Source organism: Podarcis cretensis (assembly GCF_951804945.1).
Source record: "Podarcis cretensis genome assembly, chromosome: 8".
In the NCBI taxonomy this organism is placed as follows: domain Eukaryota; kingdom Metazoa; phylum Chordata; class Lepidosauria; order Squamata; family Lacertidae; genus Podarcis; species Podarcis cretensis.
The window spans coordinates 51,057,726-51,085,411 of NC_137177.1; the positions used below are offsets into that span (position 1 = coordinate 51,057,726).

The following is a 27,686-nucleotide window of genomic DNA, read 5'->3' on the forward strand; positions in this document are numbered from 1 at the left end:
AGACTTTGGAGAGCCAGAGTCCTGTTCTGCACGAGGAGACATTGCCAGCAGGATCCTGCCATACACAGATGATACTCTCGTCGGTGCCTGGCTCATCCCTAGCAGCCATGCAATCCCCCAACTGTAGTTCTGGCAGCCACACAAAACCCACTGTGTGGGAAATGTTCAGCCTTTGTCTAAATGATTACAAAAATTACCCCTTGCCTCCTAAATCCAAGGAGCCCCAAAAAAACCAGGGATTAGAAAACAGACAATGATAGTCTGAACACATTTTAAAAAGCACCTCCTGCTGCTTGGTGCTGGGAGGGAGCAGATAATCAAGACATCACCGAGAAGGGCGGGGGGGGGGGGCAGAGAAACAGCTTGGAGGAAGATATTGGAAAGCAGCAGACAGGTCATGGCACAATGGGCCTGCTTCTCATAAGACTAGAAGCTGCACAGGTAAGATCTCAGAAAGAGCTTCTCTTACTAGTATGACTGAAAGGGCAGAGCCCTCAAGGGAACAAGGTCATCCTCTGGGGTGGCTGCAGCTGGGATTTCTAGGTTGCATTTGCAGCAACAGAGATGGCCAGGCTTCCAAACACACTGGAATTATCCTGCCCCAAATCCGTCTTTCTTACAATCCAAAAAAGGTGGGTGGGTGGGAAGACTTCAGCAGAGTCCTCGTTTGCCAAGCAGGAGCATTCCCAGACCAAATGTAGCCCATGGACCACAGCAGCTGATCGACAGGTATAAATATAGTGTCTCTATAAGGTTATGTATATATGTACACACGCACGCAGGCCAGGCAGGGGATGTTCACGGGAGGCTGGGATGGAGGCAAAGGAGGAGATGGGCTGGACAGAGAAGCAAGGAAGCCAGGAGGCAACAAGTCCAGACAAAGCCAGCTGAAGCTTCCTTGGCCAGAGAGCACCTGCATCCTCCTTGCTGGGGGCTGGGAAATACAGAGGATCAAAGAATGAAGGTTGGGTGCAGAGGGCAGGGGGGTTGTGGAGGAGACCACCACCAGCAGCAGAGGTGGGTCATTTAACTGGAAGGGATGTAAAGGGACTGGGTCTTGCGGTTCCTGCACGGGGTGGTGTTCAGGATGTCCATACTCTTGCGGCTGGAGCTGACGACATCTGTGACGAACCCGGAACAGTCGCTGCAAACATCCTTGAGCACAGAGCCATGCGCATAGATGTACGGGAATTCCTCCTCCACGCTGCGCCAGCGCGTGCCCTGCAAGGAGCTGGAAAGGCAAGTGGGGTGGGGGCAGAGGGGGATCCGTCACAAACGCCCCAAGAAAGACAACTAAGCCTGGTTACTGACAGCCCCCTGGCTCAGCTAGGATGACGACGATGACATAGCGGCTAGAACACTGGGCTGGCAGGCAGGATAAGGGTTCAAATCCCCATTCAGGCATGAAGTACATTGCCTAGCCTACCTCTCAGCCTAGTCTACCTCACAGGGTTGTTTGTGAGGATAAAATGGGAGGGGGAGAGACATGTAGTGCCCCAATTTGAGCTCCCTGGAGGAAAGGTGAGTGATCATGATAATAATAATAATAATAATAATAATAATAATAATAATAATAATAATAATTTATTATTTATATCCCGCCCATCTGGCTGGGCCTTCCCAGCCACTCTGGGCGGCTTCCATAAAAACCAAAAATACAGTAAAATCACACGTTAAAAACTTCCCTGAACAGGGCTGCCTTAAGATGTCTTCTGAATGTCAGGTAGTTGTTTATCGCTTTGACATCTGCTGGAAGGGCGTTCCACAGGGTGGGCGCCACTACCGAGAAGGCCCTCTGCCTGGTTCCCTGTAGCTTTGCTTCTCGCAATGAGGGAACCGCCAGAAGGCCTTCGGCACTGGACCTCAGCGTCCGGGCAGAATGATGGGGGTGGAGACGCTCCTTCAGGTATACTGGGTCCCCTGGACTCTTTGCTTTCGGTCTATACCATCGCTCTGCAATTCGCAAAGATGCCCGGCTCTATTGTTCCATCCTAATAGCCGTCGTTTCGTCCTTTGAAATGGAGATCTTCAAAAGCCTTCAACTTGCAGAGTCCTAAAGATTTCAGCTATCCTATTGTGTGTTAGAACTTGTGAGTATGTATAGCTAGTTATACTATGTACCTTTGTTATTTTCTTATCTGTAACGTTCAAAAGAGTGCCTGCTACTCTAGCATGTTTTTATGTTATTTTTAAAATAAACCTTTTAAGAATGAAACTGTTTTAGTTGTGTGCCTTTCCGGAGGGAATAGCTAAGTCCTAGCCTTACGCTTGGTTACACTCTACCGTAGAACTTCTGCCTGCAAGTCTGTGGATGCAGCTTGCGGAACAGGGGGACAGCCAGGTTAAACGGGTCACAGCCTTCTCCCTGGGTTGTGATTCTGGGTCCCCTGGACAAGAGGGAGTGGTGGCAGCCCTACCGGGTCGTGTTTGTTCTGTTTTGGAAAAAGTAATTAGCCCGCCAACCTTGCCCTGGGCGTCCTAGTCTGGCCGGAGAGCAGAGACAGGAGACGGGAGGGGCAAGCGGTTGGGGGTGAACATTACTACAGGATATTATTGATGACAATTATTATTAGGTGGATTTGTGCTAAGGCAATAGTTCCATTGGCGTAAGCATTTCCAATTTCATGGTGGAATGAACTCCACTCTCCTCCCATCATGCACTATTCTGGGGGTTCTTTCAACTCCCCATAGCTAATTTGTGGGGGAGGAGCATGGAATGAATGCCCAGTTGCACTAGTGGGATGCTGTGTGCTGGTTCCCACTAGTGCAACTATTTAGTTCAGTCCATTAATAGTAGTAATAGTAACTCATTTCTAAAGCCACCTGAATCCCATCTTGCAAACAACCCCAGCCTCCTCAGCTTTCAAATGTCTGCATGATTTCAAGAAGACAGAGTGATGGTACCAGCTCCACTCTACGTAGAGCTCTGCTGCTCAGCTGTATGAACTCTCAGCCCCCTGTAGCTCAAGTAAGACCTCTGCAAACAAGCTTACCCACATAAATAGTAGAAGACTTATTTAAAAGAAAACTAATCCAGTCTTTTGTGGTTGTATTCATAGAACTGTGAGCACACAAGTGTCCTGGGAGAAACTTTGCCACCTCATATCCTTCTTGGACCTGGCTAAGACCACATAAAATTTGCAGTGGCAAATTTGCAACGAAGTAAGGCCTGTTGTCTCCAATCCTGGATGGCAGAGGAATTTGGGTAGGAAAAACATTGCACTGTTCTATTTAAGGCCCTTAACTCCACCAGGAATCATACAGAGCACAGTGCCTTCATGAATGAACTGAGGGTGGGGGAGACAGATGCAGAGAGTGCACAGGGGTCCTACTTACTGGAAAGCCTCCCTCCTCCGGAATGGAGGTGCCCTTGTACCCAACGAGCCTGGAAGGGTCTCAAAGCCCAGGGCATAGACCGGGATATGGGCAAGCTTCTTTGAAGGCATCTTGATCTAGAAGGACGTAAAAAAGAAAGGTTCTCAACAAAGGTGAAGAACAGGAGCACTGGACATCACTGTCATGACAGGGAATCATCACCACAGCAAGGGCCTGCACTGTATCCCTCTGTATTGGGAAGGAGATGTTTATTGTAGGTCAGGGATAGGGGACCTGTTTTCAATCTACAGCTCCCATCATTCTTAGCCATGGACAATACTGGCTGGGGCTGATGGGAGCTGGAGTCCAATGACACCTGGATGGCCCATATCCGGTGTAGATCTTCAGAAGATGGGAGAAAACCATCTTCTGAGCCACAAGTGGGCTCACTTTTTTGCACCAAGGGGCATATTCATGTCATGGGCAGAGCCAAGAGTCTCTTACCTTTAGACTACATGAGCTGCAGACAGACCTAAAACCAAAAAGGGAAAACCAACATCAGATCAAAGGAAGGAGCCCCTTCAGCAGCCATCAACCAACAACACTCCCGGGCCTAGACCACACAAACAGAGCTTGCTCACCTCTTGCAGAACAGGCAAGTCGGGGGCCAGGAAAACAGAGCAAACTTGGTTTTGCAGCAGCAGCAGATCTGAATGGTGAGAGGAAAAGGAGACACTTGAGCTTCCAAACTGACTATTGTTCAATGCAAGAGGCCCCTGCTCAGCAACACACACAGACACCCCATCCCGAATCTTCCAACTCTCACCTTCCCTTTCTTCAGGCTGCTGTACAGCTCCTTGCTCTGCAAGAACTTCTCCATCTCTGCTTTCACCAACACCCGCCGCACATTGATCATCTCCTCCACAGTGAGTGCCAGGCTCTCCACAGGGTGGCTGAACTCCTGCTGGAGAGAGGAGAGAACAGAAGGACATAGGAGCCACCTTTGACCACCAGGCCGTTGGTCCAACTAGCCCAGTATTGTTCACTCTAACCAAGTCTTTCTTCCCCTGCTAGCTCCTTTTTAACAGGAGAGCAAAACTTGGATCTGCACCTATTACTTCAGTGGAGGAGCCCTTAAATCAGGGGCGGATCTAAGTATATTACGCTGTTCTTTAAATTGTTTCCAGCAGACTGAAAAAATGGGAACCTGAGAAAACTGAAACAGACAGATCTTTCCAGGCCCCATAGTGTGTATTCAGACCACCCACTGGGGTGTTGATAAGGCTGTGGAGGAAAGGGGCTCAGGCCCCAAACCTTTTTCCTGAGTGCCACAGCATTTTGGTGGTGTAATATTAATTGGAGGAATACATTAATTTATTTAAGATGATTTTATCTCTCCATGTTTTGGGGCTAATGAATAAACTAAATGAAGGGGACTATCTGGAGCAGTGTCCATAAGGAAATTAATTAAAGGCAGATGGATTTAAGAGGAACCAACTTAGGACTGTCTGGGGTGGGAGGAAAAGGAGGAACTTATTTGGAGCGATCTGGAGCAGAGATATTCTCTGGTTTGCCTTTTGTGACATATTTAACTTGTAAATCTGTATCTATACATATAAATTAGCATAAGTGTATTTTAGGCAAATCTGAGTCTCTGGGCCCATGTTCCAAACCTTACAGATACCTAGCAGTTCTCCCTCCCTTCCACCCATGCCATTCATTCTATGCAAGTTTTCTTCCAGGTTGTGACAACATCTCAGCTTACTGCACGTTTGGGGTATGCCAGACTAAGACCGGGACAGGGAACGGATGCTCCTTCCCTGCCTTGCCTCACGTCAAGAGGCTGGGAGTTCACCCAGTGCACAGGAACACCACACTCCATGAGAGTTTGATTCATACCAGATACTTACCAGCCACAAATATTTCAAGTTGACATCTGGGGCAGTACTGGAACCAGCCTCTGACTTCTCGTCCACAGAGCTGAGGACGCCATGCTTTGGGGGGAAAGGACTGACACCACAGGGAGCCTGCTGGTAGCTGGCTGGAACCGAACCTGGAGGACGACAACAGAATGCCAGCAAGACCAGAGTCAGTGCCATCTTGGTATATATACAAGTTGAGAGACAGACAGAAACAGACTTGCCCATTTCCTCCACACTGGTCAGTGCAGGACTCCTGCTATTTTAGTGCAGAGCTTCTGGGTCCCTTAGGTTGCAAACGTGCCATGCATTTAACCAACTTAGAACCAGAGTGTCAGTGTGTGGAGAGTTAGGAAGAAAGGCTTGGGTGGAGTTGGAAAGTGGGGTGGGGGGGTGGGGAGTGCACTTGCCCGTATTTTCCATGCTGGTCCATGCAGGGCTCTCGGTACCTGAGCGGGGTCTCGGTTCAGACCCGCTGGGTCCCAAATACTCTGAGTCAGGCTGGCCACCACCGCTTTCACTCTGAAACTGGGCCAAGTCTTGCTCCGAGAAGGAGCGGTCACGCTTCAGGGGCATCAGTGGACCTGGTTCCTGTACAGCCTCAGAGCTTGGAGAGTCTTCCTCCTGCACAGAAAAGGGAGTAGAAATAGGTGTATTCATCAGTGAAAGAGGTCACACTTGAGGGAATGGCTTTTGAGCCCAAGAACATCAGAAAATCTCCTCAGCAGCTGGGTCAGGCTGGGGTGTGTTGCATGGCATCTACTCCAGTATCTGCTCTTACAGCACCCAATCAAAAGAGAAGCTCACAAGCAGGACGTGAGAACAACAGCACTCTCAAGTTTATAATTCCAGAGACTGGCAGAGATGGGTGAATCTGCCCATTTCAGTTTTCTAATTTTTCCTCATTTATGCAGCAGTTTGTGGTTTTAAAATTATATATATTTTTAATCCTCTTGAAAAATCAGCATTTTAGTGTGACTTTCCTTTCATATGCCATTTTGACTAATATGTACACTTTTGCAAGTAATTTTGTCTAACATAATGCATTTTTGTGTGTTATGTATTGCAATGCTCACTTCCTTTTCATATATGCATGACTGTTTGGCTGGAGAACTGCATTGCAAAATTTGTAGCAGTACAAATTTAAAAGGGTAATTATTTCGGTTCAGGAAGTGTACATTAGGTAACTTCTCATTAAAATGCCAACAAAATCTAATTTATCCTCCATCCCTAGTACCAACTGGTAACATCAGCCAATGCAGTTGAAGGCTGATTCCACATGCACCACCACAAAGTGCATCCCCACCATTTCCAGACACCTCCGGGCGCCATGTGCAGTACAGGGCAACATGGTGGCTGGGATCAAGGAGCAATAGGGTGGCAAAGTGTCTCCATTGCAGCACAGCACCAGTTCCTGCAGGCTAAAGAACTCTTCTTCCTGAAGGTGTCAAGAGAGGCAAAAAGCTTGGTTCTCACCTCCGAGGTCAACATCTCCTCCATCTCTGCCAGCGTGGGAGCCTTCAGCAAGACCCTAGGCCTCTGGCGCTGGGGCAGGGCATTGGCGTCGGAGACATCTGAGAGGTTGATGCAGGAAGTTGAGGTCACATTGCTGGAGCAGGCATTCAGGATGCAGGGGAGGGAGCCAAACCCTGGAAGAGGAGAAGAACAAGGATGGCAGCACCATGAGGGCCCAGTAGCAGCACAACAACTTCTAGAGTTGTGGCCACCTAAATCCCATTCAGAGAAGACCCACTGAAATTAATGTGCCCAATTTATTTATATCCCACCTCTCCACCCAAAGAAGCCCAGGGAGGAAAACAGCAAGTGATGAAACATCTTTAAAATGCCCATTACTTTCAATGGGTCTACTCTGAGTAGGATGAACATTGGATACAGCCCCTTTCTATCTATAAATTGCTAGACATATTGAATATTTTGACATTGCTTCTCCTTTTTATTAAAAAAAAAAATCTATCTGGAGTTGTATTTAACCAAATCCTACTTAGAATACTAAACCTATTGAAATTACTTAGTCATGTTCATTACTCTGAGCAGGACTAGCATTGAGTACCACCCTTGGAATACACTGGGCACATGACTGACATTTCTCCTCTCATTGGAGAGTGTTTTGTGTAACTAACTCTACTTCCCTAACCTGGTGCCCTCCGTATGTTTTGGCTGATCCAAGACATTCAGACAGCTTCAAAGCCATCTTCCACCAGTCCCACTAACAGCTGGTTCCACAAAACGGAATATCTGCAGTTGTTCCAGGTTTTTTGATCACTTAGACATTTCTGAGATTTGCACTGTTGAGTTCAGAGTTTCCCACTGGACCCAATAACTTAGGTCCCAACTTTTGCCCCTCCCATTTCCCACGTAATTTCTGGACCCAGCATCGAAATGTGAATGATAGTGGCATACAAATACCTTATACAAATATGGCCTGAATGGCCCCATGTACTTACTGATGAACATGTTGCACACTAGCATTAAGGATTCCCCTTAGCCTTTCTCATCATCACAGGCTTACCTTTCTGATTCTGGTGCCGTGATGCCACAGGTCGGAGCTTCCTTTCCTGCTTGATCTCCTCCAGGATTTTCTCATGGAGCGTCCTCTGTTTCTGAGGAATGGGGCGCAGCCTCCGTTCCGAAGCCTGCAGCCAGGTTGGAAGGGCAGTTTTTCATATAGTTAATTGCCACCTTCCTTATTAAGGATCCATAAGGGATATTGATCCCACAAAACTAAGGTGACAGAGTGACCAAGATACAGCAACTTCACAAGAAGTTCCACATGTCCAAGTATAACCCCCATCTGTCAAGTTGCAGGGCACATGCTCTCAGCTTACAGAAGAGCCCCAGGATCAAGCCCTGGCACAGCCAGTTGAGACAGAGGTGGTAAACTCTTAGCCAGTGGGCAAGGTCTGCGCATCCCCACAGGCATTCATGTGCCTGCCCAACCTGAGACACCTTGTGATTTTGCCAGTGGCAGTCACACAGCAGTGGCAAGAAAAATGTAAATAGTTTCACAGGAGGATCCTCTTTCCCTGCACAGCACAGTCCCCCTAAGAAGAAAACACTGGAGGGACCCAGAGTGTGGCTTAAGATGCCCATTCCTCTCTTGCAGATGCTGCGTAGATACACCTTAGGTGGCCATGTCCACCTTGACCACACTCCTTATTGGCATGAGGTTCTCAAAGGGTTTTTCCAATAGTTGAACCACCCACAAATCAGATGGAGATTGGGTAAATAACTGGGTAAATAACCGGGAGAGCCCCCTGCCAATATCCTAGGCTAGGGAATCAGCAGCCTCTTAAGTTCATAATGTTTGGTTCCCCGGATCCAAAAGCAAACCCCTGCCAGGCTACAGGGCCAACCCAAAACTGGGGGCAGGGGGCTTCTTCCTATGAATAACCTTTTCCACCTACCTGTCTCAGGGGCGGCCGAGATCTTATGAAGTCAAGGATAAGCTCATGCGCATCCTTCTTCACCTTGGGAGGAATGTCGCCGTCCACCTGGTAGATGCCCCAAAGAGGAAGAATTAGCAGCTGGATTAGCAGTTCCTCTTTCCCAGCACCTGTCCAGTCCCCAGTTTTGTCTTTGGTGAATGCCTTAAGAAGCTTTGAAAGTGTGAGCCACTACATGTGTGATACTACCAGTTTTAGCTCCCTCCCGAGAGGGTCTCTGGAAATATTTCCGAGCATGATGGATGGACTCGGTCTATGGCCCAGGTATGGGCAGACTTGAGGCTTGTGGGAATTCCCCCTGTTAGTGGGTCCATAAGGGGGAACCAAAACAGGTGGCAAAGCCAGTACCTGCTGACTCCCAGGAGCCACACACTGGGAAGGCGCTTCCGAACAACCTGTTTATTGAGTATTCATTCTGATTTGTTTGTGGGGAGGTTAGATGGCACTGATGTCAAAGCAAGTGTTATCCCACTCTTTCCAGGGCATTTCCCTGTCACTTTACACAGTCCAGCAGGACCAGGCTTTGGGAGGTGTAGGCAGGGGTAGAGACAAAAAGGAAAAGGAAAAGGGGCCCTATTGCTGCAGTGATCAAAATAGCCAGGGACACCTACCCACCCACCTCACTCACCATGACCTTGCGGAGCTTATAGTTGCGGGCCCGGATGTCCTGCATCAGCATCTCAAAGGGCGTCAGCTGGTACTCAGTGGGCAAGGGGTTGAACTGCTTCTCCTGGACCTTCTTGAGCTTGACTCCATTGCGGAGCTCCCTCATTAGCTGGACCCACAGCCGAGCCTGCAGCAGGCAGAGAAATATCAGTCGCTGATGAAAAATGGCTTGGCATGAACCTCATGCCCCTTCCTCCCCCAGAAAGAGCCTCTGCAATCCATCTTTGGGTCCACCTTGGGGAACTCTACCTAAGGCCATTGTGCCACATAGCCCCCCAGCACACACACACACACACACACACACACACACGGCCCATACATTCCCTCCTTGCAATCTCCCCCAGTTTGGAGCAGGTGAAGCTGGAGTAGCAATTGATGCCACACCTAGCAGGACCAGCATGCAGGGCGCCTCTCCTGGCAGCCCCAGGATTAGTCCAAGGAAAAGAAACTGAAGTTCACTGGCCAGCTTTGAAGGTCTTGCCATGGTTAGCCCACTGGGGCTAGCCCAGAGCCACCAGCCATTTATCCAGGTGACATTCCCCCATCCCACCCACCCCCATCACTCTGTACCCAGTCTGTGTTCCTCAGGTTGTCTAGATCTGCAGCTGTTCGGTCCATCAGCTTCTCGTCCTCATCCTTCAGCTTTGTCAGCATCTGCACACCACAAGAAACAAAAATAGGCTAGCTTTTCCTTCTGCACAGGCCACTCAGCCATCTCCCCAGAGAGTGTCACCAATGAGAGTGGCAGTGGAATACAGGCCCTTTGACCAACAGCCCAGGGGGACTTGTTAGTTTTTCTAGATTCTGTCAGGATGTGAAATCTACTGAGATCCACCACCCACAAAGACACTAATTGCCACAGGGCCATATTTTTGGCATCCTACAGACACCAAGCTGCTTTACTGGGATGCGATCGTACAAACAGTTATTTCCACTTAACAAATCTGCAATGCATTTTTGTCAGCTCCCGCTAGAGAAACCCACATCATATTTCTACTGCAGACAGATGGAACAGGAAGAGGCCGTGGTAAACAAGGCATTTATCTTATTAACCACTAAGTCCTCTAACATATTAATAATAACTCCCACTGGGCTGATGGGAGTTAGGCATCTAACAGCAACTGACAGACACACATGTTCTCCATCCCTGACTTAAGGACAGTGGCTGTGAAGAGCTGTGTTACATTTCATCCCCATGAAGGGCAGGTATGGCCAGACTTCACCCCTCCAGAGAGACAAAAATGTGCCAGGAGGAATTCTGGGTCTCCATGAAATCATTTCCTAGAGTAGCTCATGATCCCTTCTGAACTGTTTGGCTGTAGAGTTATTAATTAGCAATGAGTTAATTAGCGTTAATAGGTTTCCGCCCATGAGACAAGCCCACAAGGATGTCACTTATTATTTTGTGCTGGAAGAGCCAGGTAAAAGCATTGCCTGCCTGCCCTCCTTTATTCCTCCCAGGAGACAGGTGGTGTCTCTTTGCAGGTGTGTCATTTAGAAGCTTTGGAATGAGAGGAATGCAAATTGCTGCTCCGCCCATTCCCAGAGGAAAAGCTTCCCTGAGATTCTAGGAGGGCAGCTCAGTAGGCTAGAGGTTGCTGCCGATCAGAGATACTGGCCAGAAGGAGGTGCTGTTGCTGCTGGTTTTTTACAACAGCCCAGCAAGTCTCTACAAGGAAACAGCTGAAGGAAGTAGGGAAGGTGCCTAATTCTCATGGAAGGATCTCTGTTTACACAACTGGGATGGGCTGCACGTGAGAGACCAGGAACTGGGTAGAGAAGGAAGGACAAGTGGTGCATCAGGATGTGGCCCACTGCCTACTCTCTCCATCTCCCCTCCCTCCCCTGGAATTCTTGCAAAGTCTGCGCAAGGTGGGCAATGTGACTGTTCATTAATCAGCAAGCTCAGTGACTAAGGCTGTGTACACAGCATACTTTTAAAGCACAGTTCCCCTACCCAACCAAAGAATCCTGGGAGTTTGTTAAGGGTGCTGGGAATTATAGTTCTCTGATGGATAAACTACAGTTTCCAGGATTATTTGGGCAGGGGGTTGTTAAAAGGGGGGATGTGCTTTAAATGTATGGTGTGATCACAGCCTTAGATTGTTAACTATCAAATTCCAAGGACTTATCCAGGATACCATTGCTTAAAAAAACTAAAAAAGCCCAACAAAACAAAAGCCAGGGAACCCCAGACATTTTAAGAAAACTGCCTTTTGCCAGCAACTAGGAAATGCAACATGCATCACCAATGCACGAGGATGTAGGGAAGTCAGTCTCCACTGAGTCCGTCTTCCCCAGCCCAGGTGCCATTAACTACTCAGCCACCTCCTTTGTGCTCCAGCCCAGATACAGCTTCCCTTCTCTGACACCCACAGGATCATCATCCCTATCTACCCTGTTCTGCAACTGCCACCAGAATGCCCCCTCTTCCCAGCTTACCCATCGCAACTTAGGCAGCCTGCACACAGACCAAGCTGGGACACACAGGTGCCATCATCAGGCTGACAGGCAGAAGGAGCAGCCTCATAAGCTCAATGAGGCAGAAAACAGCCTCTTTAACAACAGCTGCAGCTCTAGAGACAATTGATGCCTCCCCTTCCCAGAGCAACAAGGTCACTGCTCTGCAGATACAGGTGGCTGCAGGGTTTGGAGCATCCTTATCCTTCCTCTAGCTGCTGTGTAGGAAGCTTATCCATGTTGCAGCTTCAGGCAAAAAGCAGTGACGCCGTAATCCATGGAGTGCATCTTCCAACAAAGCTGCAATGCTGTCATGTATGGAGCATGGCCTGAACTCCAATCAAGCTAAAGGCTTGTAGTTTGTTGTTTGCCTCAAATCTTCCTTTCCTCCCTTGACTCTCCCTTTCTCTGTTTTCCCTACTGCATTTTTAAAACTGAGTTCCTTGCAGGCAGAGACATGTCACTGTGTAACTCTCCAAGCTGCCATGTGAATAGGAGGGATGCAAAAGGGCTACATCCCACCCTACATTCATCACAAGCAGCACTGCTTCCTTTCTGCTGCAGTTTGTTTTCTACTGAAAGCTGCATTATGGTTTCAATGTCGGTGGTAGTGGGATTATAAACTCTTTAGTAGTCACATTATTCCAGCCCATTCATCTCAGTGCAAAGGAAATGCAATGCAAATTGGGGTGGGGGGGAGTAAGATGTTAGGATATTTCTGTTCCTCCTTAAAAAGGGAGCAGGCTGTTGTGTGTCACAAGCCTGCGTACTTCCTGCTCACAGGGAGTTTCCGTTTTGTATATAGCTTTTGTTTTCTGTTTCCTCGGCATGAAAGCAAGCAGTCATGTTTTTCCTTTGTTCTGACCAACATTGAATAAAGCTGTAATTATGCTCTCCTGGGTGAATCTTCCGTTGTGGAATCTCTGCTAAAAGGGCGTGCACGAGTCCTGGAATGTGTCTGAAGCTCATGTCGCTAATTGACTGATGCTGTTCTACGGGGGACCGAGAGACCGTCTGGAGAAGACGTGTAGGCTGCATGATGGCCTTTGTCTCCCTGGCAGTATCCCAACATAATAGACTATGCATCATTTGTGGACTGGAAGTGCCAGTAGTGAATATAGACTCTATGCCATAGTTTGATTTCTATTCCAGGCATGGGACAAACAAGAGAACACCAACCATTTCTACTCCCGTTTCTGTTTCCAGCAGAAATCTCTGACACCCCTAGCAAGCAGACAACATGTCACAAGCACACGCATGCTCCTTCTTAGGGTCAAGCAGCGCTGATGCTGCCATGCATGCCCTCCCATCAATGCCCATGTGGCAAGAGCAACACAGCCCACTGCAATGCTCACCTCCTTGGCATCGCGAATCTTGGCCAGAAAAGCCTTCAGTTCAACCGTCTCCAGGAAGAGGGCTCTGCAGACAGCCTGGTAGTGGGCCTCAGCTTCCTGGGGCTGGGTGAGGCGCATAGCACATAGCCGCATGGCTTGGCTGAAGGTGCACACGGCCCTCAGGGTGCCCTCCGCCACAGCCTCCTCTTCCTCCTCCTGCCCGCCATAGCCTTCGTCTGCCGTGGCACAGCCACTGTCCTCTGAATCGCTGTTGGCCATCAAGTCAATAAGCCGCTCCAGTTCAGGGCTGAGCTCCCGTTCCTCATTCTCATCCAGACCCCAGTCCAGCGCTCGGTAGATTGCAAAGCCGAGAGACTGCACCATCTGCAAGCAAACAGACACAGGTGGTTAAGGCAAAAAGGTTGTTTAGGTGAGATTGTGCCATTAGGATATAAGATTAAGTGATGGCCACCAACTTGAATGGCTTTCATAGCGGATTAGACAAATCAACAGAAGATGTGGCTACATGTAGCCAGTGGAGTCGCAAGGGGGGCGGGGGGCAGTGCGCCCCGGGTGCCATGTCTGGGGTGGGGAGTGGGATGTCCTTCTCAGAGGCAGTATCTGGCTGGAACTCTGAACAGGAGCACTCCTTTTGAGAGGGAAGATATACTGCAACACTTAGTTGCAGGTATTGTGTTGTATACTGTTCTTGTTGTTACTGTTGGTATTACAGTGGTACCTCAGGTTAAGAACTTAATTCGTTCCGGAGGTCTGTTCTTAACCTGAAACCTGGACCTGGGTCAGGAGGAAATTGGAGTTGTGGGGACCTTCAGATTTGGAGGGATTTTGAAACACGTCCTGAAATATCTTTTGGATTTTAGTCTTAACCACGGAGATGTGGATGACATGTCGAGAAGGAATAAAAACATTGCTAGGTTGGAGCTCCCCCGAGACCTACTCTTCAGCATCAAAGAAAGGAAATTAAGAACAAGATCAGCAGAAGACAAAGTAAAGTGTATGTATAAATACGAAGAAGACTTGCAGAAGGGACCTGGAAAAGAGTTAAGAGCCTCGGACAGAAGATCACCAGGTTGATGGACTATATGGAATTGACGGAAATGACTGGCAGAATCCGAGACCAGGGAGAAGAGACGGTGGAAGAAGATTGGAAAAAGTTTAAAGTTTATTTATAGAAATACGGTAAAATTAATGAGTGTTAGAAAAATGTTGGAATGAAATTATATGGCTTTAGTAGAAGTGTTATAAGGAGTTAAGCATAAATAAGTATCATAGTATTAATGGAAAATAAGGTTAAAATAAGTTAAGATATTTATATGACAGAAAATAGTGAAAGATGGAAAGGAATTGCTGAATCAATTAATAGAAGTAGAATACAAAAAGGGAGGTGAGAGGAAGTCGATGAAACAAGGGAATGAAAGATAAGGCATTGAAATGGTATGATGTATGTTTTTAAATTGTTTTTGTTCTGTTTTGTTTAGTTTAATGCGTTAATGTTGTGTGGTGTATTGTTTATATATTGTATTGTATTGTTTTTTCTTTCTTTTGTTTTTTCTGCTTTTTTCTTTTTCTTTTTCTTCTTGTTTGTAAGGTTTAAAAGCAATAAATATTATTTATATATATAAAAAAAGAAATTGTTTTTAACCTGAAGCACCACTTTAGCTAATGGGGCCTCCCGCTGCTGCCGCTCCACGGCCAGAGCACAATTTCTGTTCTCATCCTGAAGCAAAGTTCTTAACCCAAGTTACTATTTCTGGGTTAGCGGAGTCTGTAACCTGAAGCATCTGTAACCTGAAGTGTATGTAACCCGAGGTACCACGGTATTGGAGATTTACTGAAATGATATTTTAAAACAATTCATTTTATTTCCCAAACAAAGGTGTGCATTCTGGCCCCCCTCCTGTTTTCCTTGCTCTCTGCACCATGAACACCAGGGCTCCATTATCTAGAAGTCAAGGGGAACATGAGCCCCCCGCAGGGAACAGGGTTGATGTAGAGAGCCAAGAATCTCTGAGCAGAAACAGAAGCTGCACTGTTAGCTGGCTTCCTTCCCCTGTGGGAAACGTGAGTGGGGGGTGGGCAGTCATAAAGGGAAGAGGTATACATTGATAGAAGAAAAACAAAGATACTGTCATGTCAAGTTGAGCTGAGCTGTGGAGGCTAAGAGGAGAACGTGGGGAAAGAGGGAGAGGGAGACACACATGTTCAGGATGTGCAAAGAGATTAAAAGGGCCTAAACTCCACCCTTGTAAGATCTCCAAACTAGATCCAGCAGGTGCACGGCACCTGCCGAAGGATCTCCCTTGCTGGCTGCTTTTGGTTCCCAGCCCATCTGAAGCCAAACTATTCCAGTCTCCCAGCTACCATTTTGGCCATTTCTAATGGGATCAAGGAGGGACTTGATTTGGCCTGGGACAGCTCATTAAATATAGTTATGCTTCAGCATTTGTGAATTATTCATTGCTTGGGCTTAGCTACCAAGGCGACAGGCACCCAGGAGAGATGGGCTGATGGTGGAGCTGCAGCTGCTTTGAGTTTGGGAAGGGGGGGAGGAAGGGAGAGGAAAGAGCCTCTCCCAGAGGTCTTCTCAGGAGGAGGACACACAGAAATCACTCGGAATCAGAAGGGTTCTGTTTGCACCACTTTAAGGCGCTTTCATTCACATAACGTTGGAAAGACATGTTAGGAGCTTTTAAAGGAAATGCATGGCCTGCAGAAGGCATATCTCTCCCTCTCTCATAATACCAGAAGGTGGGGTCTTTCGCCTGATCCATCTCCAGAGCTCTTATGTTCTTAGCAGACTGAGGTTTTCAGCACTGATCTCTTGAAATCTATGCTGTCTTTCAACTGGCTGAAGGCAGAATGACTTCATCCACATGCTGAGATAAAAGCTTTTTAGCAGGTCACCAGAATGATCCAATAATGCTGGCTTTCGGGGGCAAGTTTCAGTGACCCCTTATTTCCTAGGAGGGAATCGACAACGTACCTGTGCTTCAGCAGAGGGTGTCAAGGTCAATGGGAGCTCTGCAAGAGGAAAATGACACCATTAAGATTGCTGCCTTTTGGAACCATATCCCATATTGTCAAGTTGGGGTTGTTATACCACCTTGTTGTTCGCATGCCCCACTTACACACACACTCTTCCCAACCACAAGAGCCAGGCTAGACTCAAAGGACCCAGATTCACTTGGGCACCTTTGTGGGATTCCAACCCAGCCTCCTTCCCTTATCAAAGCAGGAGTCCATATTCCCTGCTACTACAGACCAGACAGCAATTCAAAGGGTGCTGTAGACACTGTCCAAAGAGGCCTACAGGACAGCTTAAGAACCAAGTCCAAGGGTAAGAGATTAATAGTTCAATGCATTAAGGGAGGTGGTGCCAAAGCCACAGCTCTCTCAAGGAAAATGAATGGCTGGCTCAGCTACAGCACTGGGGTGCTCACAGAAAGCCCACTCAGCATCATGCATGCAACACATTACCTGATGCAGGCCAGACTGAACCACACTGACATAAAAAACACTCACATCTCCTAGGGTCAGAGGCCAACGAGTAGTATTCCCCTTTCCCCACAGCCACAGTTTCTGTCCCAACCCAAGCTGATTAAAGACTGGGAAACCCTCTCCAAGCCAACTGCCCAGCAATGCTTCTCTCCCGAAACTCTTTAAAACAAAAACTAACTTCCAGTAGCTATTTTTATGGGGACTTGAGATCTCATCAGTTTCCCCTCAAGTCTCTTTTCATTGGTCAGACAGGAAAAAAATCTTTCTTTTCCTGTTCCTTTAGAATCTTTTATGTTCATATATAGTTTTTATTCTATTGGTGTTTAAATGTTTTTAATGACTCTCTCACCCTGCTATGTTTTTAGCTGTTCCTATGTTATCTGTAAGCTGCCTTGAGGTATTATAATAATTACAAACCCCTGTTTATTATTGCTTTACCCTCCATGGTGAGGGAGAACTATGGCTTGTCATTGTACTGATGATGATTTTCTGTTTTATACACCAGCACACAGTACTCCTTCTCCAAGCCCAAATGTGCCTTTTAAGTACTGCCTTCTTCAGTCCTGGCTGGCTGGCAGTGAATCATCATGGAGAGCCACACAGGTAAAGAAGGGGTGGTGGAAGACTGCATGGCTGAAAGTCTCTGTCTGCTGCACCTGTACATCAGGCTCAAGTGCATACATGAAACATGAACAATCAGGGTTTGCCTGTGAACATTAAAAGAACAGCAGCAGCAGCAGCCTCCTCCTCTTCTGCAAGGGACAGGCTGTGAACTCCAAATATCAAGAGGTGGGAGGGAAAGAAGCAAAAATGCACGAGTGGTGGGAGTTTGGAAAAGAAACAAAACAGAAAAAAAGACACGTGGCAGCTGGTGCACCAACAGTCAAAAAGGCAAATAAGAGGCTCTCTGGGGCAGAAAGTGTTTTTCCAAGTGCATCTTTGGCAAGACAGAAATTAGCCCTGAAAAGGCAGACCATTAAATTCACCCACTTGGGGACCATAGTCCTCAGAGAACCTGCCATTTATGAATGCAGAGCCTTATTTTTTTTGGGGGGGGGAGGAAGAGCACTAAATGGAGCAGGTTTTCATTCCCAGGCAGGGATAAAGCAGTTAAGCCAGGCTCCCCCTGCTCCATTTCCCATAATTGTCCGCAGTGCTTCAGAGCCACTTTGCTGTCATGCCCCCTGTGACCCGAGGGAGCTCAGACCCCCATTTCCTGCCATTTCCCCAATCAATGAGCCACTTACAGGCTGCCCTGCAGAGAGGTCAACCTGGCCCACACAAGTGCCTCTTGTCTCCAGTGACACTGAAGGGTGAAGCTCTCCTTCTCTCTTAGCATGCATAGAACAGAGGTCGAGGATGCTTTCTGCAGGGCTGCCCAATGCTGTTTAGACTGGTTTGGGGTTTGTTTGGTTGCAGGTGGTGGAGGAAGGGTAGTCCTGGTCGTGGTAGTGGTGGCAGCGCTTCTTACAACAACAAAAAGTTGTTTTTACTGTATACTGAAAAGGATTGTAAGCCGCTCTGAGGAATATTATGGGCAAAGGTCTGAGGATATAAATCAGAACAATATAGCCTATTGTTATTTCTTCCCATCATCGCTCTGTCCAAGAGGTACTGGGGAAAGAAGGCTCAAATAAGCCACCTCTATTTAGAGGTACTTCCATAGCCAACTATCAATGCTCTCAAAATTTTGCAAATACTACAACCTTCCCCAAGCTGGTGCCCTCTAAATATTTTGGACAACTCCCATCACGGCTGAGAGGTATTATAGTGGGAAATGACTGTCCTGGCTGGGGCAGGTGGGAGCTGTAGCCTGAAATACCTGGAGACCACCATGCTGAGGAAGGTTGCCCTACCTCTAGGATGGGGGGGGAGGCAACATGGTGCCCTCCAGATGTGGACTGCACAGGTCCCATCCTTCTTGGGGCTGATGGGAATTGTACTCCAAAATATCTGGAGCTGCACCAGATTGGCTGCCTTGCATTGGACGAAAGCAGAGGATGGCTTCATACAGCCACATGAATGGAGCAAGTGTCCTGTACTCCATTTATCAGCAGGACAACAGGAGCAAAAGCTGTTAAAGAGGCATAACTTGCTAGGGCAGCTGCATCAGCAAAGCGCAGTCTAACAGACTCAGCAGATTCTCAGCAACTCCGAGACATTTCAGAGAAATTAAGGCATCTCCTAAACATCTCCGTAGGCAGCACCACACAGCAATTCTGTGGCAGAAGAACTTTTAAAAAACCCAGACACACAAAGAAAGATGGCAGCAGCAGAAGCTCAGATTTGCATCCTTGTAAAAGGGGCACAAAGTCAGCTGGTGAACGGATTTGCCCCTCTCTCAGTTCCTAGTATCTCTCATATATCACAATTCACCCTTGACTCCAGTTCCATTATCAACCAGTCCCTGAAAGAGGAACTGCAGAGGCTAAGCAGGAAATATTTCTCTTTGCATTTGGCATTAAAATGTCCCCAACATGGAAATTCAGTCACTACAGTTTCTCTGTTGGTCTCAAAAGGGCAGGAGACAGTATGTAAATAGTATATTTAAATTAGGTTGAAGTAGATATAAGCAAGGTTTAGAGCTTTACAGAACTCTCTGATGGACAAACGAAAAAAGATAAGGGGTGGGGAACCAACCCAGTCATTTGTAACAGAATTTAGTCTTGCTTCTCAAACTATCTGATGTGGCAGACCAGCAATTCCTACCCCCCGCCCCAATGTGTCAGAAACCAGCACCATATTGGTCCCTGGGGCATCTCACCCAACTTGCGTTGTGATGTTTTCATAGTCTGGCAGCTGATGGCTTATGGACTGGCACTATTCTGTGGACCACCACTTTGAGTAGCCTTTTTCTAAGGCCATGCCCCTATTTCCATTTGCTCCTTACGTGAGCACAATCTGCAAGCATGCCTACATTCCACAGACTGAAAGCACACCTGGATTTAAACAGGAAATCCTCTGAATTTCAGAGGAACTGCTCTCTCAGAATCTCCACACAGATCATGCAGGGGATTGCAGCAGAAAGTGCCATACAGCAAGATTTAAAAACACTTCGCAAAATTATGTGCTGGTCTTGCACAAGACTCTTCATTCCAGTATTTAATTGCTGTTCTCTTTTGGGGTAGGCTGAGGAAGACAGGTGGTTGTGTTATTAATGGTTACAGAGGCCTACTGGGTATTATTATTATTATTAATTATTATTATTTGATATTGCTTACCCATGACACCTTCACCAAATCAAACTGCAGACTGATATAGCTAAACATTGTTCTTGTGCAAGGGTTCACCATTAAGATTATTTTTTAAATAATGGGAAAAGTTGCACCCTCCTCAAAAGCACAAGTCTGCATTTTAACTACAGTACCGTTAAGAGTGATACACCTAAAGGCTGGTTACATTTGGTCTTGCAGACTTCCAGCGGGTTGATTTTTTCCAGAAGTGCACACAGATGCAAAAATCCCTGCAGGTGTGCCCAGAAGTGTCAGGACCTATTCATGCTGTGCATAGTTAAAACTCAGGAACTTGGTCCCACAGGAGGCAGTGATGTTGTCCACCAGCTTGAATGGCTCTCAAATAGTATTAGACAAATTCATGGAGGAGAGGGCTATCAGAGGATACTAGCCAGGATGGTTATGCTCTGCCTCCACAGCTGGAGGCAGAAATGCTTCCAAGTAACAGTTGCTAGAAACCACAGGAGGGGAAGATGCTCTTCTGCTCAGATCCTGCTTGCAGGTTTTCTGCAGGTATCAGGTTGGCTACTGTGAGAACAGGATGCTGGACTAGATGGGCCCCTGATCTGATCCAGCAGGCTCTTCTTATGTTCAGAACAGAAAAGGTAGAGGAGGGCAGAGGAGACATGGCAGAGAGGAAGAGCAAAGCAGCTCAGCACAGATACATCCCATCAAGCTCTAATGTGGATGGGAAATAGTGGGAAGCCATGTGCGACACACAAACGTAGAAATCAGATCTGAACTCCCCATATATGATTTTTAAGAAGTGTCCTTCTGGAAGCACCCCTAGCTATATAAAGCAAGGTTTTCAGGATACCATGGATGCTGGAAAGTAACATGCTAGGAACTGAGCTTCTCTCTACTGCAGCAAAGATTCCTTGCTATATACTGCTACTGTTCATCACTGTGTTCCTTCAGGGACCATTAAACTGATGCAATTCTTGGCCTCCTCCCCACTAAAACATCAGTGGTGCCTGTGGGCAGAGAGAGAGAGAGCTCTTGGGCTGGAATGATTTAAATGCACCAAAAGAGTCACCTTCGCTTTGCATCGTTGGTTGAAGGTCAAGAAGTCAGTGACCCTTTAGTAGCTGCTGACAATCATAGGCTAGGCTATGTATAGCCCAGAACCGGGCAGACCAGTTTTTAAGGGACTCTGTGTAATGCTTCTAAGTAAATATTATCAGAACAAGCAGATCAGCAATAGCTCCTCCTGCAGACTCCAACGCAACCAGCTGCAGCCCCTGCAAGGACAAAGGCAAAAGGTTCCATTCTGCTTTGTCCCTCCAGGCATCTCTTATTCTTTCAGAGTTTTCATACATGACAAAGAACATCAAAACAGAGAACAATTACCTTCCCCATGCATTCCTTCCAGTATTTCATTCTCTTGGGATTAGCAGGAAAGAGTTAGAATTTTGAGATAGAATTGCTACCTGCCTTTGCAGACACCAGAGAGATGTCAAAACATGGGGGAATTGTGAAGTGCTTTCTGGGGGATGAGCACAATGGAAAGGATTTCGGTGCCTGTTGGTGAGGATTGGTAAACTAGCAGCAGCCAAACTGATTCAGATATATGAAGCTTAGGACAATAAGGTCGTCAAATTTAGACAACAGGACAGTGGCTTTGAAGTTGAGAACATCTCAATTCTTTGCATGTAGGCACATCCTCATTTCTTCAGCTGCGCAACAGGAGAGTCACACACAAAAGGGACATACACACACACAAACAAACGCACACATACACACAGAGGAAGTCATGATATTGCTGCCTCAATTCTTTGTGAATTACTCTTAGGAAGCTGCCTTATGCTGAATCAGACCATGGCATTGGTCCATCTAGCTCAGGATAATCTACATAGACCTGGTTCTCCGGGGTTTCAGGCAGAGGACATTCCCAGCCCTACCTGGGGATGGTGGGGAGAGGATGGGACCTGGGGCCTTCTGCATGCAAGGCAGATGTTCTTCCCCTGAGCCATGGCCCTTCCCTCTTGACACAAGCTCCGTACAAAGCACATGAGTGTCAGACAGACATGCTCATCCTGCCTCTTGTTTCCATCCACCACAGACCTACCTTAAGTGGGGAATGGAGCTTCGGGGAACAGTTCACAGAATAAAGCTGTGAAGTCAAGTGCTTTTGTGGACAACAGGATTCATCCGATGCATAAAGGGAACTGAGGGGGTGGTAAGTATATATATGTGCAGCGCACATATAAGAACATAATAAGATCCTGCTGGATCAGGGCAATAGCCCGCCTAATCCAGTATCCTGTTGTCACAGTGGCCAGGCTGATGCCTCTGTGAAGCTTGTAAGCAGGACCTGAGTGCAATAACAGCCTCACAACTTGTGATTCCCAACAACTGGTATCTAGAGCAATACTGCACCCACCAACAGTGCAAGCAGAACATAGCCATCGTGACTAACAGGCATTGATAGTCTTTACATCTATGAATTTGTCTAAGCCTCTTTCAAAGTCATCCAAGTTGGTGGCCATTGTTGCCCTTGGTGGGAGCGATTTCCATTGTTTAACCATGTGCTGTGTGAAGAGGCACTTCCTTTTGTCTGTTTCGAATCTTCCAACATTCAGCTTCATTAGAGACCCTCTGCTTATGGGCTGAGAACACCAAGTTAACAACGCAAGAACTCAGGATGCCCAAAGGAACAAGTTGCTGCCTGATAGCTGGAGCCTACCTTCAGGACACATTCTTCAAAAATATAAATAATTACTGGCATGGCTGAGATAAAGAGCAGTAGCTGTTTGAGGAGATGGAACCTCCTTGGTTTTGTTGAATTTCATATAAGAGCAGCAATTTGCCTCCAACAGGAAACATGGCAGGATGCCAACCTGCCCAGAACCTGTAAGTCCCCAGCTTGTTTGAACTAGGCAAGAAGTGCATTTTTTTTCCATTGAGAGAGATAAGCAGCTGAAAGAGAACCCAGGGTACATGCATGTCAGTTTCCTCCATTCATTTCACTGGTAAATCCAACACCATTCATCACTAACCTGGTGCCCTCCAGAATTTTTGGACTGCAACTGTTATCAACCTCAGTCAGCAGACAATGGATGGGGTGATGGGAGTTGTAGTCTAAAACCTCATCTCAACACCTGCCTGCCCATACTCCAAGACAGGAATTGGGAACCTGTGGTGCTCCAGATGTTGGACTACAGCTCCCATCAGCTCTGATCATTGGTCAGCTGGCTGCTTAGAGTTTAAGTCCCACAACATTTGGAGGACACCACACTAGATACCCCACTCTAAGACCTTCAGCAGAGGCTGTCCTTTGGCTGCCCTGTCATCTAAGGTGTGTCAACAGGCTGCAGGGGAAAGGGCCTTCTTGCTGGTGGCCTCCTGACTGTGCAATGCTCTCCACAGGCTTCACTGACATCATTTCAGTGCTGCCAGTCAAAGCCCTCCCCCCCTTTCCCCCTGGGCTTTTTAATTCCCTTTCATGCCACTTTCATGTCTCACACATCCTGTCTCTTTTAGTTCTGATAGTTCTGTCTCTTTTAGTTCTGATAGCTTTCATATCGTGTTGTTTTTAATGTTTTATACGTATTGTAGCTTTCACATTTGATTCCCAAAACCCTTCTGTGGGTTTACAGGTAAAATGTCTACTGCAGCTCTTCCTGCCTGTCCCAAGCCTTGATATGCATGCAAGAGCATAAATGAATGTGTGTGTGCATTAGTTATGTGCATCGCTGGTGGGAACGTTTCCTCTGCTGCATTTCAGAGAAGCCACAAAGGGAGCAGTTTTGCAGTGATTCAATACATAATTCTCTCATCACCTGCTGTGTGGCTGGTAACTGTGAGATGCTAAGCACCCAAACACTGATGTCCCTGAGGCCACACAGGGCCTGGCTCACCGCTTGGGGCCAAAACACTTCCCTACCCTGGAGACAGATAACAAGGCAGAATCTATAGCTCTTAAACATCTACACCTGCCTTGCATGGATGTACTAAATGATGAAGGCAAGCAGTGTGACTCAAGCACTCAATGGCTTCTGTTTACGCTAGCACATGAGAACACTCTGCAAATTGGTCATTGGTGTAATTACACACATCATAAACATACCAAGGATGTGAAGTGTGTCCTTGGGAGATACTTTGATCTCTTTGCTCACACATGAAAGATAATCCAGGATTTACTACAATCCAGGATCCCCACCCAGTTTGCAGGTGCACAGGGAAGCTTAGACTTTGGACTTGCGTGACAGCAGGCAACTGGGGGAGGGGTGGGGCAGGAAAGAGGTTTGCTTTAAAAGAAAAGCATGCAAATAGGTTGGGTAACACATAATAAAATAATTAATTTGGATAAGGATTTGTTAATATGCTGCTATATTGTCATGTTATCACAATATGTATAGCTTTAATTTCCAAATAAAAGTGTTAAAACTTTTAAAAAGGAAAATGTTCTTCTACAGCAACGTGTGTGCTGCCTGAGATGGCCAGGATTGCACCTCCCCGCCCCCACGTACAAAAGTCAACCAGACTGACAGCTTTCTTAGATTTCCACAATTGCACTCAAAGGCAGCAGGTTAGTTTAAGCAGGCTGTAGGGCACACACAGTTCTGCCCACTCCCCACCCACTCCATAGCATTTACCACCTGCGGTAGTTGCTTCATCTTCCCTCATGTTAGTACTGGCCGTGGGACAGCCTTGCAGTGCTTAAGGCAATCGCAACATACCTGGCGGGTCTTCCATTAGGAGGCTTGTTTGGTTTGGTTTTAAAGCATGATGATATTGTATCTATCTTCCTGCAGTTTAAGTGCCTTTCACCTTCAAGTGGAGACCACACACACACAATCTTTGATTCACAGAAGTGAGAGCATGTAGAAAACAGTTCCTTCAGCTTACTTAACCTGAATTAATTCTTCTCTGCTTCTCAATTTCCTTTGCAAAGAATTAAGTTTTGTCTGTTTTTATGCAAGGATCGGCAGGAACACAAAATGCACAGAGACCAACTCCTACAAAACAGGACGTCCTCAAATGCCATCACATCTGACAGATTGATGCCTTTAGGATTCCCTCTGTCTACTTGGGAACAGGCTACTTTCAGGCTCCAAGAAAACAGCTTTAAGTCAGCACATGGGGAGAGGCCGGCCCCAGCCACAATTCACCTCCAGTTCTTCCCTTGGGATATTCAGAACCAACCAAATTGTTAAAACCTTTTGCCCTTCAGAAACAAGTCCAGGTTTTTTAATGGAGAGTCTTTACATGCCCCTTATCTGGCTGAAGCAAGATTTCATTTCTCACCATAACACTTTTTTGTTTACTTCTGGAACACATCTCAGGCTCAGAAAGGAAACACACACACACACCTTAAATCTACCTCTGCACACCAAAAGTTATCCCCCCCAATATATTTGTTTCCTGCTTAGATGTACTTGGAGGGCTTCACTATTATATTAGTAGATTCTAAAACAGGAATCACAAAAGCAAATCAACAATGAATACTTCCAGCCTTTTTTCTTTTCTTTTTTTTTTTTTAAGGAAATGAGGGTAGAAGGAACGGAGGGTATTAGCCCGGCAGTTCAGTTGCTGGCTCTTCCCTTGCCAAGGAATCGTCCCCCCCACCTCCCGTTATGTCTAGAGCTCTGGACACACCCGCCCACTAGCCTCTCAGGTAGGGACCAGCAGGTGAAGAGGGGGGTGGCTACGGGACTGCGGGACACAGAAGCCCTCTTTGCTTCTCTCCCCCCCCAGCTCTTAGCATTTAGCTCTTAGCTAAAATCTCCCCCCCCCCCCAACTTAATCCCTGCGGGCTGAGAAGACGGGGGAGGGGCCGAGCGCTCAGCCGCAGTCCCTCCAAAGCGCCTCCGTCCCTGAAGCTTTTTCCCGGACAGCCCAGCAAAAACCGACAAGAAGGTTGCTTTGCCCGAGTCCGGGGGGGGGGGGCGCTCCCCTCGCTCCAGCCCCGCCGCCGCCGCCGCCGCCCTTGTGGGTCGTTCGGCTCCGTGGTGCCGCCCGGCTCGCGCCCCACTCACCGGCCACGCCGTACTCTCCGCAGGCGGAGACGGCGCCGTCCCGGTGCAGGCGGATGTCGGCGGTGTCGCGGATGCGCCCGGCGGGCCCCCAGCGGCGCGCCTCCTGCTCGGGCGCGCCTTCCTCGACGGGGCCGGGCTGCAGCAGCCCGCGGCAGCACTGGAAGCACACGGCCCAGGCCTGCTCCTCGTTGATGGGCTGCTCGTAAGACTTCAGCACCTCCTCCAGGGACAGCTCCGCCGGCTCCCCCGACGGCCGCTCCTCGGACGCCGCCACCGCGGCCCCCGCGCCGCTCCCGCCGCCGCCGCCGCCCTCGGTTCCCGCCGCCGCCGCTGCTCCTGCCGCCGCTCGGGCCATGGCCGCTGCTCCATCATCGGCTCCTCCGGCGAGGCGGGCTGGTTGCCATAACAGCGGCGCTGCTGGGCAGCCTGAGGAAGAGGACAAGGAAGGGGAGGGCTGAGCTGGGCTGGCCGCCGCCACGGCTGCTTTGTCATCCCTCCAGCCCAGCCCGCCGAGGAGGGAGCCCCGCAGCCGCAGCCTATAGAGGGCCAGGTGCGGCCAGGAGGTGGGGAGACACGCCCCGCGATCCCGCGCCCGGCTCCGCCCTGCGGAGGACAAAAAAGCCGAGGGCGCCCTCTCCCACGCTAGGCTCAGCTCCGGCACAGAGGTTCAACGCCAAACCTCTGCCCTGAAGTGCTTCGAAGCAGTGCTTCTGAGCGCATGCAGAGAGTGGCTTTGTAAAAAAAAAGGCCTCTGAGCGCATGCGGCTACTAAAAATTGCCCCTGAGAGCATGCAGAAAGTTGCCTTTTATTTTAAAAAACGCCTCTGGGTGCATGCAGAGAGTGCCATTTTTTAAAAATGTCTCCAAGCACATGCAGAAAGCGACTTAAAAAAGAAAATGCATCCAGTTAGTCACTGTGGAAGGGAGTGGGTAAGATAAAAAGGTAAACGACCCATGGACAGTTAGGTCCAGTCAAAGGCGACTATGGGGTGTTGCGCTCATCTCGCTTTTCAGGCCAAGGGAGCCTGCATTTGTCCACAGACAGCTTTCCAGGTTATGTGGCCAGCATGACTGAACCACTACTGGAGCACAGAGGACCGTGATGAGTGCCAGAGCACACAGAAACACCATTTACCTTCCCACTGCAGTGGTACCTATTTATCTACGTGCACTGGCATGCATTCGAACTGCTAGGTTGGCAGCAGCTGGGACAGAGCGATGAGAGCTCACCCCATCGCGCAGATTCGAACTGCTGACCTTCCAATCGCACTGTGGAAGGGGATGGGAGGGACTAGGTGGAACTTTGATGAGATCTAGTGGGGCTACTCTTAAATAGCCAGTGTCCCCTTCACCCTCTTCAGGGTTCAATCAGGAACAAACTGAAAATTTTGTACATGAGTGGAGCTCTATATAGAGAGAGAAATCAGTATGTTGAAAAGGGAACACCAAGGCTCAAAGCAGGGGGGGAGAGAGAGCACATCTTCAGGTCCCTGGATGCCATATAGATGTGGGACAGCTGGCTGCAGCTACTCGGGAGAATCACAGAGCTTGAAGGGCCCTCCAGAGGTCATCTACTTCAACCCACTGCCCAGTAGAAGGCCTCGCATAGAGGATGCTGCTGCAGCACCCTGACAAGCGGCTGTCCAGCCTATGCTCAAATGCCTCTAGCAAAAGAGCACAACTCCCCTCCAAAGTATAAAGTGCACACATGGGCCAATAGCCTGTCCCCCTGCCTCAAGAGTAGGGATGGAAAGACACTCTGCTCATGCTCTGAAGCACTAATATATCTACCCAT

At 48.0% G+C, this 27,686-nt stretch overlaps 1 protein-coding gene across 3 annotated transcripts; it reads right to left on the minus strand.

Moving 5' to 3' along the window:
* SPIRE2 (spire type actin nucleation factor 2) lies at positions 1 to 26,441 on the minus strand. 3 transcript variants are annotated; one of them, XM_079988073.1, is made up of 15 exons: positions 25,892 to 26,441; positions 16,163 to 16,200; positions 13,180 to 13,542; positions 9,935 to 10,018; positions 9,327 to 9,491; positions 8,660 to 8,746; positions 7,765 to 7,888; positions 6,711 to 6,883; positions 5,645 to 5,858; positions 5,226 to 5,368; positions 4,142 to 4,279; positions 3,957 to 4,024; positions 3,820 to 3,847; positions 3,337 to 3,452; positions 1 to 1,231 (listed from the first exon to the last, which is right to left on the minus strand). In XM_079988073.1, the coding sequence occupies exons 1-15, from the start codon at positions 26,244 to 26,246 to the stop codon at positions 1,027 to 1,029; spliced, it is 2,301 nt and encodes a 766-aa protein (XP_079844199.1). In that variant the 5' UTR covers positions 26,247 to 26,441; the 3' UTR covers positions 1 to 1,026. The 3 variants fall into 3 exon arrangements, with proteins under 3 accessions (XP_079844199.1, XP_079844198.1, XP_079844197.1); XM_079988072.1 differs by having other exon boundaries at positions 5,684 to 5,858; positions 25,892 to 26,361; XM_079988071.1 differs by having other exon boundaries at positions 4,142 to 4,276; positions 25,892 to 26,361.
* Positions 26,442 to 27,686: the final 1,245 nt, after the last annotated feature.

What these genes read in the sequence shown, in the direction of transcription:
- SPIRE2 (XM_079988073.1), bottom strand. Translation starts at nt 26,246, where the DNA reads ATGGCCCGAGCGGCGGCAGGAGCAGCGGCGGCGGCGGGAACCGAGGGC. An exon ending in ATAAGCTCCGCAAGGTCATG is followed by an intron (nt 8,747 to 9,326) that starts GTGAGTGAGGTG and finishes GGCATCTACCAG; the next exon opens with GTGGACGGCGACATTCCTCC. An exon ending in CGGAGGAGGGAGGCTTTCCA is followed by an intron (nt 1,232 to 3,336) that starts GTAAGTAGGACC and finishes TTGCCTTTCCAG; the next exon opens with CTCCTTGCAGGGCACGCGCT.